The sequence below is a fragment of the Oryza glaberrima genome, chromosome 2 (genome assembly GCF_000147395.1).
Source record: "Oryza glaberrima chromosome 2, OglaRS2, whole genome shotgun sequence".
Lineage (NCBI taxonomy): Eukaryota > Viridiplantae > Streptophyta > Magnoliopsida > Poales > Poaceae > Oryza > Oryza glaberrima.
The window spans coordinates 11,721,246-11,734,661 of NC_068327.1; the positions used below are offsets into that span (position 1 = coordinate 11,721,246).

General features: G+C 43.6%; 1 protein-coding gene across 1 annotated transcript; it reads right to left on the minus strand.

Moving 5' to 3' along the window:
- Positions 1–324: 324 nt before the first annotated feature.
- Positions 325–1,371, minus strand: LOC127764252 (fasciclin-like arabinogalactan protein 6). Its single transcript, XM_052289105.1, has one exon. The coding sequence runs from the start codon at positions 1,299–1,301 to the stop codon at positions 513–515; it is 789 nt and encodes a 262-aa protein (XP_052145065.1). The 5' UTR covers positions 1,302–1,371; the 3' UTR covers positions 325–512.
- Positions 1,372–13,416: the final 12,045 nt, after the last annotated feature.

Sequence of the window (13,416 nt, forward strand, 5' to 3'; positions counted from 1 at the left end):
TTATAGATACGTGTAATACTATTAGGAGTAAATGTCTATTTTTGGGGGAATTTTTCGTGACATGTGCTAGTTGGTGTGCACTGATTGTGCACGGGAAGCTTTTGTTCATATAGGATATGGTCCCATATGGTTGATATTCAATTGTTAGAAGTTTCTCAAATGCAGACTATAATATACATGCCCTGCGTGGGCTATCATCCTTGTTAATATAGGTTATGTGTTCCCAAAAAGGCCACCTTAAACTCTTATACATACATGCCGTAGGAAAGAAATATAAAAGAGTGAATTTAATTCACTGAGTGAATCATCTATATAACTATTCTCAGATACAGACAAAGTAGGGCACATGCAATGGAAAGACCAAAAGAAGCCAGTAAATTTCACTGAGTGAATCATCATCAACATATATAAATACTCTTGCATACATACAAAATAGGACACGTGCAATGAAACATATGCAACGACGAAAACGAAAGAAAACGGCGAAGGAGAAAAAGACAAGCACACACTTTCTACGCGATGACAAGATTGGCAATCCCCACGAGAGCAGCAGTCCACACCACACCGGCCGCGCCTGCAACGGCCGCCGCATTGGTGGTGGCGCTGTCATCTGAATCTTCTCCTCCAGCTCCGGCCGTCGGCGCGGTGGCCGCGACCTCATTCTTGGGCATGGCGCCGCCCTTCTTGTGCTCCTTATTGGCGCCCTTCCCGGCGGCGGACGCGGGCGCGGCGGCCGGCGCGGGAGCCTTGGCCTTCCCGAACATCTGCTCCGGCAGGAGCACGCCGTCGACGGAGTAGACGGCGAGCGGGAAGTCGGCGGAGAGCGTGGTGCCGAGGGGGACGGCGGCGACGCCGGTGGACACGTTGACGAGGCTCTGCCCCGTGGTGGTGGTGACGTTGACGGTGTACACGCCGGCGGGGCCCGTGGCCTGCGTGCGCAGCGGGTTGCTGGCCGTCTGGAACGTGGCGAGGGTGTAGTAGCGCGGGAGGACGTGGTAGAGCACCAGCTGCACCTGCTCCTGGTCGCTCAGGCCGTTGAGCGTGCCCGGCCTCAGCGCGGCGAAGGCGGCGTCCGTCGGCGCGAAGAAGGTGAGGCCGTCGTAGGTGGTCTTCAGCTGGCTGCCCAGCTGCTCGCCGACGCGGGTGGCGTTGAGGAGGCGGAGCAGCGTGTTGTACTGCCCGCCCTTCTCGAGGATGCCCGTGAGGTTGATCGTCTGCGCCGCAGGTGGCGCCGGCGCAGGGGCGACGTCCGCGGCGGCGAGGAGAGGGAGGAGGAGGATGAGGGTGGTGTGAGAGGCCATTGGCACTGTCACTGCGCTATTGGATGGTGAGGGTGTAGGAGGTGTAGTGGGCTAGCTAGGGTGGAGTGTGAGGTAGGAGAGGTTTGCATATGCATATATTGCATGTGAGTGGGAATTTTTGTTTTGTACGTGTTGTTGTGGCGAGGAACGTGAAGGTGGGGATGGAGAGAGAAGTGTGAGATGCATAGTGACATGACATTGTGAGCTGGTGGATGGGTGTGGGTGCTTTGGAGTGAAGCGGGTTAATGTTGGGCAGAGAGAGGTTAATAAAAGCTGTAAGCTTATTACTTAGAGCCAACTTAGGCTGCGTTAGTTAGTCAGGTTCCCAACGCATATCCCTTATTTTTAACACGCACACTTTTCAAATTGCTAAACAGTGTGTTTTTTTATAAAATATTTCTATACGAAAGTTACTTAAAAAAATCTTTAAAAAATCATATTGATCCATTTTTGAAAAAAACAATTAGCTAATTCTTAATTAATCACGTATTAATAGACTGCTCCGTTTTCCGTACGCAAGGCATTAGTTCCCAACCAGGAGCAACATGAAGACAGCCTTAAAATAGGATGTGACCTATCTTATGACAATGAGGACAAATATTTTTTTGACGGATGGAGTACTCTGTCTTATAATATATAATATATGATTCAAAATTCAAACTTTATCTCAAAATATAAGAAATCCTATAGTATATTTATTCCATTAATTAATTAGTATTTAATATTTTTTACCATCTTACCGTCGATCACCCATCTACCACTACTCACACCCTATTTAATGAGAGCATCATGGTCTTTTTCTTCTTTCGTAACCTCTCCAAAAGAACCTCGAGTGATGTTGGATAGTAGAGCTTGAATGAGTGTAAGCTGGTGATGGTGGTGTGTAACTTTTGGTTGGTTTTTCACACAGTTTCATTATATATAATCATGGACCAACCACTAGTTAATAAAAAATCCTTAATTTTTCATGTACAATCTATGTTACTACTTCGTATTTCACTACTGTTCTGCACTTCTATACAAAATTCTTAATTCATGCAATTAGCACAGGTAGGAGTACTTCACAATTGTTGGCTGTTAGCTCATTTGCCAACCGTTAGTTCAGACAGCCCTCACCTGTGTCCTCACCTAGGCTACCTACCTAGAGCAGAGTACCCTGTGCAAAATTGGGAAATATATAAGCCTACTTCTCGATGGGAATAAATTGTTCAATCGAAAGGAGATGAGTCTGGTGCCACGCGTTCTCCTCCGTCTCCCCTTCTGCTAGTGCTTTCTACCAGGGGTGAAAATGGTCGGAATCGGTAGGATCTCTTCGGAAACGACGATGGATCGGCCGATAATTGATCATATTTATCATTTAAGCTACTCAGTGTCGACATTAATACGACGCATAAAGAAATTAAAAAAACAAAATTTATAAATAGCTATAAACAGTACGGTAGGAAATGATACCCCTTATACAGAAACAATGCTTGGTTGCATCGAGAGTTTCCGTGACCGTTTTCAGTACCATCTGGCTGGCACCCTAGCCTTCGCCTCATCCAGCAACACCTCCGCATCGCAGGCGCTCGCCACCTATGCCACAACCGTGCTAGGCCCTCCTCCTGTGCCTCGGCTATGCAAGACACTGCCATCACCACATCATGGTGACAGGCCTCCTCTCAGCCTCGGCCTTGGCCTCCATGCCCTCCTCCTTGTCACCGTTCTCGTAGTAGTCATCATCATTAGAGTCCTATTATGACAGTGGGTCCTCGTGGTTGTCCCACCAGTGGGTCCTTGTGGTTGTTCTTCTTTGGTGGGGACCTATTGTATCAGCGGTCTTGAAGTCACTGTGTCCACTTTATCCGTAGGTGATTTGCTTACAATGATTTAGGAGTTCAGTGATGCGGGGTGGATGCGCTCGATGTATCGGCTCTATTCAATCCAGTGCATCGAGCCTTTTTTTGGATCGCGTACGTCTCAAAGGTGCCGATTTTAAAACCTACAAACCGGCATCTATTACACACATATAGATACAGGGTTTTGAAACCGGCACCGATGACCGAAGTCATCCGTGCTGCCTCCATGGTGCCGGTTGGGAAAACCGGCACCCAAGGGGATTCCCAACTGGTACCGAAGTGCTTTTCTGGAGTTGTGGTGATGTAAAAAATCAACAAACGTCATATATAAAAATGGAGAGTGTATATAAAAAACGAATGTACTAACTGCGTGCTAAGACATACTTCCTCCGTTTTACGATGTAAGACTTTTTAGCATTACTCAAATTCATATAGATGTTAATGAAACTAGACATATATAAAAAAACATATACATTGATTAATGGATAAATCTATGTTAGTCCAAAAGGTCTTACAATATGAAACGGAGAGAGTTACATATTGTAGCCACGTAACCATATATATATATATATATAGACACACACACATACACATATACCGTCATGACATACAAGATACTCCGATATGCATGATATTGATCCCCTGTTCGATGGGTCGGATTGCTGCATCGTTCGTCCGGTTTGTCATCAGGTCGATCGAGACGGTCCCCTCGATCGTCGGATTCGACGTCACATTCACGTACACGGCCGGCCGGCTAGCTGGTGTGGCAGCTGGCCCGTACGTACGTGGCGGCGTCCAGACAATGTGCAGGTGATGAACGTACCCCTGCTACATGTGAAATATAACATCCCCACACCGAGCAGCCGGCCAATCTTACATAAGTTTAATTATATTCTCTTAGGTTATTATTATTTCATCAGGTTTATGCACCGTTTTCTGTGGCGAAATTACACTTTATTTTGCTTATAAAAAATGTTTAGGATGCTCCATGGAAGAGGTGACCATTTTTTTTTTAAAAAAAAGGATTTCAAAAGCCGACAATATGAAAAGTTCAAAAATAAAAGCTTATGTGTCCTATAGTAACATCTCATTAATTTAAATTTGTCTTCATCTTACGCATAACATTTTATGTAGTGAAAGGCACTGTGCATTTTTTAAAATAATCTAAATCGTTGCTAAAAGATTTTAAAATATTTATATTTTGAAACAAAGATATTTGGACAAGGAGGATCCACATTACTACCACCAGGGTCAGATGACCCGAGTCATCCGACCATATAACAACATATCCTCAACATTTTGTAGGCAGGGACCCGGCCGCCAAGCTAGCTAATTGACCCCAGTCCGCTTAAACACCACAGCAGCTCATGGGCTAAAATTTTAAAACAACTAGGTGAAACCCCGCGCATTGCTGCGGGAATTTAGTATGATAACAATAAAAAAAATAACGTGTAAGATAGCTAGATAATATCAGCTTAAGTAAATTAATGTGGTTTATGATAATTTAAATTTAAATAGTATGTAGAATGGTGATTCAAACATAAAAAGTAAGGTGGTATGACTTTATGGAAGAAGAAAAGTAGGGAGATAGCTTGGACCGTAGATTAATCATCTAAAGGCTAAAAACAATAGATGTGATATGACTTAATTAGAGAAAAAAGGAGAAAGATAATTTAGACCATAGATTAATCATTTAAGCACTAACTAAGTGAGGATAAACTATATAAGTATATAGGATATCATAAAACTTAATAAAGATATACATTGAAACTTTATGTGAATTATGTTGGATGATAATTTAACATGTTTGTATTTGAAAAGCTCTTAAATTATAAAAACTATAAAGATATAGCATGTTTGCATGATGTTTAATTGTTTAAATATGATGATTGTTAGTGTATGATGATGTGGCATCTTGTTAATTAGTGGATGATGATGTGACATCTTTGCATGTTAAGCTTAAGAAGTTAGTGAGGGATAACTTTATAGTAAGATAGGATACAACTCTTTCCTTTAAAAACATGTACTCCCTTCGTCCCAAAAAAAGTGAATCTATGATTGGATGTGACATATTCTAGTACAACGAATCTAGATAGATGTACTCCCTCCGTCCCATAAAAAACCAACCTAGTACTAGATGTGACATATCCTAGTACTACGAATCTAGACATACCTATATCCATATTCATTGTACTAGAATATGTCATATCTAGTTTTAGATTCATTTTTTTGGGATGGAGGGACTATGTCCAAATTTATTGTATTAGGACGTGTCACATCCAGTACTAGTTTGGTTTTTTATGGGACGAAGAGAGTACATTTCAATAAGTGACAGTACGTAGGTACTCAGCGTACTCCCTCCATTAAAAAAACCAATATCGTACTATACATCCTAGTACAATAAATCTGGACATAGAGTATGTCCAGATTCGTGGTGCTATGATATGAGTACAAGGTTGTTTTTTTTTTATAAGCTGACTGTTTGTGATAAGACTGCGCCACACAATACCATACGTATCTCTCAACAAATCCTATGCACAGAAATTTCGGTGAACAAAACCAAAGTTTTGGATAATGGTTAGTAAATTATATATCTACGTTACATTCAAGTGAAAAATAAATTTGTTCGTTTACATCTAATTTTCAACCATGAGATTAACCATGTACTCTCTCCGTCCCATAATATAAGGGATTTTGAGTTTTTGTTTGCAACGTTTGACCACTCGTCTTATTCAAAATTTTTTTAAATTATTATTATTTTTTGACTTACTTTATTATCTACGGTATTTTAAGTATAAATTTTCGTTTTTTATATTTGTAAAAAAAAATTGAATAAGACGAGTGGTCAAACGTTGCAATAAAAACTCAAAATCCGTATCGTGGGACGTGGGACGGAGGGAGTATATAAATTAACAAGAGTCAATCATCGAGCGCTTTTGCATGCATGCAGCGCGCATGTGGAGGAGAGCATATATATATATGCTTCTACGTGCAAATGCTAAAGAACCCATCACAATTTTTTGGGTGAAAGAACTTTGAAATCTATCTAGTATATGGTGTTATTACACTATAGCTGTACTGTGATGACATTTTAATCTCTATATAACTTACAATGTACTCCGTACAGGATATATAGAATTAATGTATCTTTGTTTCCAATACTTATGTAAAATCTATATATAAATTATAATACGAAATACTCATAGAAATTATATATGTTAGTTTTAGTACAGTATAAAAGTTAAATTTTGAAAGTGTTTTAAAATAAGAGATAAATAACTAGCCTAATATTGTCCAAATAATCTACCTCAATTATAGGTAAAAGGAAGAAACTATATAAGAAGCTTTCTAAGGTAAAAGGTACAAATAATCTATCTCAATTATATTTCTAATGTATGCAGACTCATCCAAAACTGCTTTCGATGAGTGACATTTCACAGCTAAGAATACTGCGAAAAATATAATTTTTGGCGGAAAAGAGAGACATATGTACACATGTATCTCCAGTTTATCTAAACAAAGGAAGTCGTGAAGAAAAAAGGAAGTACTACTCCGCTGATGTTAGCCAGCTCGTGAAATCACAGTGTTGAGAAGATAAGCATTAAGCATTGACGAGCCTCCTAGCTCTCTATAGAAGGAGTCAGTCTAGCTGAAGAGAACACACCAGAGAAGCAAGAGTAGTAGTTTCTCCTGCCTCTCTAGGCAGTTTTACCCAAAGAGAACACTTCTCTATAGATACAAGGACCACCGGATGCCTATACAAGATGCAAGCTAAGAATAAGAACTACCAAAGAGGTTTCTCAACAAACAAACAATGATATATAAGAAAGTTACTTCATATTAAACAAGTAAGCTTACATATGGTTTTCCCTTTCGGGACCCCAAAGAAAGGTACAGACAAGTTTTCTCACCTTAGACCGTTTATATAACATTTGTTGCTCCCAATATACTAGAAAGGTAAATTATTAACATTACTACAGGACTAAGAGGCTGAAGGTTCTTAAAGACTAAGCTAGAGGATCTTGCTTCTCTGGTCTGTGCTCTTTAGCTGGACCAACTCCGTTTATAGAGGCTAGAGAAGGAGGCTTTGTCGGTGCTTCGTGCTTATCTTCTCAACTCTGTAATTTCACGAGCTGGCTAACACCACAGAGTAGCACTTCCTTTTTTTTTTCTTCACGGCTTCCTTCATTTAGCTAAAGTGGAGACAACTTTGTACATATGTCTCACTTTTTCGGCCGAAAGTTATATTCTTCACAATATTCTTAGCAGTGAAATGTCACTCACCGAAAGAATTTTGGGATGAATCTGCAAACGTTATCACTCTTTGCTTGTAGTGTTCTTCTGAACTATTCTTCCCTTTACCCTTGAAATATAGTTGAGGTAGTTTACTTGTAGACTATTAGGCTTGCCACCCCTGAATGATTGATAAATCCTTATCAATTGAACCTTTCTTATATATTGAACTTTGAAATCTATCTACTACCTATATAGTGTTAGGGGGCAATTGCGTTTTTGACTCTATTTTAAAGTCTAACTATCAATTTAACCCTATTTTCCTAAGTTTGCTCTTTTGACCCTCTTTTTTACAAACGAACGTTCGGTCTGGCCCTATTCCGTTAAGGCAACGTAACGGTGTTAATTTAGAAAAAAATAGCCTTTATGCCCCCACTCATTTGACTCTACTTTTTCAAAGTTTTTGCTTGCCTAATTTCGTGTATTTTTATCTAAAAATGTGACAATTTTTTTACTAACATAAGTGACAAATTTAACTTAGGTTTGAGTGATTTGACAATTTTGAAATAGTTCTAACTTTTTTTGGACGAAATTCACTTAGATTTGATATATTTTTGAGAAACTTAACATACATTTGACAGATTTTTGATAAATTTCACAAAAAAATTTACATAATCCCTCCAGCACCAGCAGCATGCCATCCTCCTGACCAGGAGAGCACCAGGCAAGAACAAAGAGAGGCGAGAGAGAGATGGAGAGCAGCAGCAACAGCAAAAACAAAGCAGCAAAATTCTAGCGGCCAGCGACGGCGAGCTCCCACGCCACGCGCCTCCTTCCGCGGCCGGCGGCGGCAAGCTCCCGAGCCGCTCGCCTCCCTTCGCGCCCCGCGCCGTGCGCTTCCTCTTGCGTGCGCGCCTCCTTCCGCGCTTGGCGGTGGCGGCGGGCTCCCGCGCCGCGCGCCTCCTTCGCTTCGCACACCGCGGCGACGAGGTCCCGCGACTCCCTCCTTCCGCGCGGAGCAGCAGCTGCTGCCGCCTCTGCGCACCGACGCCGAGAGAGATGGGGTTGAGAGTGACTGGATAGGATTGGGAGTGAGATGATAGTGTTGAGTTCAAGGGTATTTTGGTCAGTTTGAATAATAATTTGATCTTTTTTTTTTCCTAAATGAAACCCTAACAGTGTAACTTTTTGAAAAGCAGGGTCAAATAAGCAAACTACGAAAAGTAGGGTCAGATTAGTAGTTAGACTCTAAAATAGGGTCAAATGAGCAATTGTCCCATAGTGTTATTACCCTATATATAGCTGTACTGTAATAACATTTTAATCTCTATAAAACTTACTGTATAATCCGTACAAGATATATAGATTTTTCGTTTGTTTCTAGTACTTATGTAAAATTTATATATAAATTATAATACAATATAGTTATATAAATTACGTTAATTTTAGTGTGGCGTAATATAGTTAATTTTTGATAGTTTTTTAAAAGAAACCGTCGCGAGATTTTTCTTGATAGTCCTCCTACTTGTGTGGCGATAGCTCACATGTGGAAGTATGATCGGGTCTGGCCCCATTAACAGATTTGCGGAGCCATCGTTTCTCTTATTCATGGAATAAGCGAAACGACATATTTGTAAACGAAAAGTAATTTGTGAATAAAACTTTTATATACGTGTTCTTAGCGATCTAAAAGAAAAGGCTGAAAAATAAACTTCGATGAAAAAACCTCAAAATAAGTTCCAAATTTAAGGTTGAAAATTTTAATTTTGGCTGATAAGTATAAGCATAAGCGAAAAAATGAGGTCCTTGTGCTGTCTTTCATTTTTATTTTTTTCCTGGAAAAAGTTTGTTTTGCATCCCTCAATCATATGACAAGTTTAATTAATTCACATCTCTTAACCGTACAACCAGGTATAAAGACTCGCTTAACTATTGAAAACCGGATAAATTTACCTCCCTACCGTGGCTTCCCTCTCACCTCGGCTGGCCGTGGCTCCTACCCTCCTTCCCGGAGTTGGAAATTTCGGATGAAATTACTTCAATTTTTTCATGAATTTTGGTAATATTTATTCAAATTTAACTAAATTTTATTTAAAATTTCGGAAATTTTGAATCAAAATTTTTAAAATTTCGGTATTTTGGTGAGACCCGATCAAATCGGCATAACCAATAGGATTAACCCTGCTCCTTCTGCGGCTCGCTCAACTGGCAGGGGCAACGACACTGGCGCGGAGGTCAGCGACAGCGAGAATGAAGGGATGCACGTACGTGTCAAGGTGTGAGCCGAGGCCGCGCGCTCGGTTCCCGCTGCTGCTCGCTTTCCTACGGAGAGGAGCCACCGACGCCGAGGCCCTTCCTTCCCGCCAATAGCCACTGCCGAGGAGAAGCAGTCGTCGTCGCGCCGGGATGGGGATCGAGGTGGGTGCGGCCGTCGTGCTCACTACTCGCTGTCGATGCCCCTGCGCACTCAACCCCACGAAGGTGACAGATGAACACGAGCAGGAGGCCGATGGCAGCGGCCTCGGAGACGCTGACATAGAGCAAGAGGAGCCATCACCACCGGCGCGCGGAGCTACTAGCTGCTGGCCTCGAGCGCGACGAGGAAGTTGTACGGGAATGCCGTGGAGGACACGAGGATCACGCCGTCGAGAACTTCGGCCGCCACAGTGCGCCTACGCGTCTTAGGTCGTCACGGGTGGCGGCGGCGGGAACCTTCAATTCCCGCCAGCAGCGCCGTGTTGGCTGTCGCTCATTGTCGTAGCAAAAGTCGCTCCGCGAGGTCGAGCTCTTCACGGCAAAGACAGTGAGCATGCACACGCTTGCTAGTGGGGATCGAACTGGAGATGGGTTGTTGTTGCCTTGTTGGTCTGATTGTTGAACAGCTCCATTTGGGGTTTTTATTTGTATCTTCTTCTTTTCGATTGTAATGCAATGTAAGCGTCACCTACCTGCCATGTTGGACGAATACCTGGTCGATCAATCTGCCACGTAAGTACCATATTAGATAAAATCACCTCGCAAACCATCGAGGGAGATGAATTGATCCGGTTTCTAAAGTTGAGAGAATTTTTATATCCTGTATTGTGATCGAGGCACAACAATTGGACTGGACATATAATTACCATCGAGGAGATGAATCGATCCGGTTTCTAAAGTTGAGAGAATTTTTATATCCTGTATCGTGATCGAGGCACAACAATTGGACTGGACATAATTAAGGGATGCAGAATCGACTTAATTCTTTTTTTTTCCCTCTGTCAAAGGGCTGACTCAGTATTTCAAGCCCAAACACAGTTGCTTTGGCCCCTAAAAAGAAGCTATATAATAACACACCTAATAAACTAAGTGACGTCTACGTAACCTTGGGTAATGTACACTGTTGGAGAAAGGGGCTTTACTCCCGGTTCGTAACCCCCCTATAGTTCCGGTTTTCAAACCGGGACTACCAATCCGGGACTAAAGATCACTATCTTTAGTCCCGGGTAAAAAAACCGGGAGTAAAAATCTATCTTTAGTCCCGGTTGGTGTTACCAACCAGGACTAAAGATAGAGCTAGCCTAGCTAGATCGGTTACTTTATTATTATTTTCTTTTCTTCATTGTGTTTTTAATATATTGATTTCACTCCATCCCCATCCCAAAATCCCAAATAAATTATCCTCAAATCCCCAAATCGGCCATATTCAAATAGATCACAAAATCTTAAAACAAAATTACATCACAACTTCTACAAAATTCATCACAAATACATCACATATTTATGGACATCACACACAAATCAAATACACAGATCCGAATCACAAATTCTTTAAAAAAAAAAAGAAAAATAACACAGGCTGCCGGCCACTGCCGCGCCGGCCGCCGCGAGGCCCCCCGGTCCGCTGCCGCGCCGCAGCGCCGCCCGCCGCCGCGAGGCCGCCGCCCGGGCCTCCGCCCCGCAGCGCCGCGCCGCCGCGAGGCCGCCCGGGCCTCCGCCCGCTGGCGCGCCGCCCGCCGCCGCGAGGCCGCCGCCCGGGCCTCTGCCCCGCCGCGCCGCAAGGCCGCCGGCCGCCCGATCTATCAATGGGATGATGGGAAGTGAAGGAGAGGAGTTAGAGGAGAGAAGTTAGAGAGGAGGAAGATGAAGGGATGATGGGGGAGGGAAGGAGAGGAGTTAGAGGAGAGGAGGAAGAGGAAGAGATGGGATGAAGAGATAAGGTCAGGGGAGGAAGAGGTGAAGAGATAAGGCTGCCCGTCTCCTCCTCCTCCTCGATCTCGCAGATGGCAGATGCCTCATATTCTCCGCCAACCAACCGGGACTAAAAATAGATCTTTAGTCCTGGTTGGTAACACCAACCGGGACTAAAGATAGTATGCATCTTTTTTTCCGGTTGGTGTTATCAACCGGGACTAGAAATAGATCTTTAGTCCAACCGGGACTAAAGATTAAAAAGCAGCTCTAAACTTTTAAACCGGGACTAAAGATAATCTTTAATCCCGGTTTTTATTACAACCAGGACTATTGTGGATTTTGGCCGATCGAGTAAAGATGGTTTCTCCACAAGTGGTAACCAGGGTCAATAGTCTGAACTTGGCCGGGGAGAGGACGTTAAGATGAATCAAACAATATCAGTTTCAATCAATTTGTGACCAGACAATGGAGCTTATCATACAACAGACGCAGCACACGTACATGTTGTGTGGTTTGCAGGCCTAGTTCTAGTGCACAACTGCTGACCAAAAAAGTTCATGAACAACCCTCTCCGGCACCGGTAGGCCTCCCCACACACATGCACACGAGCGGCTTTATTTTATTGGAGCCGCCGTTTGCAGGGCGGACCTACGTATTTATACGGGTGCCCAGAAATTCAGTTTAGAAAATTTTGAGCTAGTTTATCTATTTTCATCATATATATATTCTGTTAGTTCAAACTTAGACATCTGTATCAAGTAAAGCAAGCGAGTGGACAGTAAACCAGATCAGCTTGTCTATGATGGCCTATCTATGACGGACCGAAGTAGCTATCACAGATGACATCATGTCTGACGGGTTAAACTAAAACTTATTGTAGATAAGGCTCAAGGGGATGACTCGTCACAGGTAAGAACTCATCTATGACAGTATGACGGGCCTATATCAGAACACAGCACATGACATCTCTAATGGGCCCACATATAGGCCCGTCACAGGTGACCTTCAACCTGTGGTGGGTGTTAAGTTTGCAACCTATCAAAGATGAGATATCTCATCTCAAACGAGTTAACATCTTATATTCGTCAGAGATAACTTAAAACCCTCCCACCCCTCATCCCCGCACCTACCCCACCCCCTGTGCCCCTTCTCCTCCCGTCCTCATCTTCCTGTCTCATCTTCCTCTCATCACTCTCTCCTTCACATCTCCAGCCGACGCCTCCCGACCGCTGGCCACCGGTGCCTCCCCCGTCTCCTGACCACCGGCCGCCGGATCTGCTCGGATCTGCCTACGGGGCGCGGATCCGTCCATCGCGGCCTCTCCCCAAAGGTTAGCCACCTCCTCCTCAGCCACCCCACCGTCGGCCGCAGGATTTGGACTCGACGAGTTTAGGGGACACGGATTTGATGGCAGCCGCCTTCCTGCCTACCGACTACTGGCCACTGGATCTCGTGGACTTATGGGACGCAGATCCGGCCACCATGGCCTCTCCCCCGACCACTAGCCGCCTTCTCCTCCGCCACCCGACTGTCGGGCGCCAAATCGGGCCTCCGCCACCTCCATTCCATAGCTGGCGTCCGCGGCCTCCCCCCTCCCCCGATTCCTCCTCTGCCACCCTACCGGCAGCAGCTGGATCCCCCAACCGACCGCCAGCATCCTCCACCGTCTCCTTTACCCAAGAGCGCTGCCGCCGTTTCTGACTCTTGTAGGTTATGCTTGATTTTTCTTATCTTGCAAATTTTCATTGCCATTTCAGATTGGGTTATATTCTCGGTTGCTTGTGTGGATTTGTAGTTTGTTAAGATGGGGATTATTACTGGTGTGATGTATATTGTCACTCAAGTTGTGTAATCTGTGATGTACTTGTGTGGAT

What these genes read in the sequence shown, in the direction of transcription:
- LOC127764252 (XM_052289105.1), bottom strand. Translation starts at nt 1,301, where the DNA reads ATGGCCTCTCACACCACCCTCATCCTCCTCCTCCCTCTCCTCGCCGCC.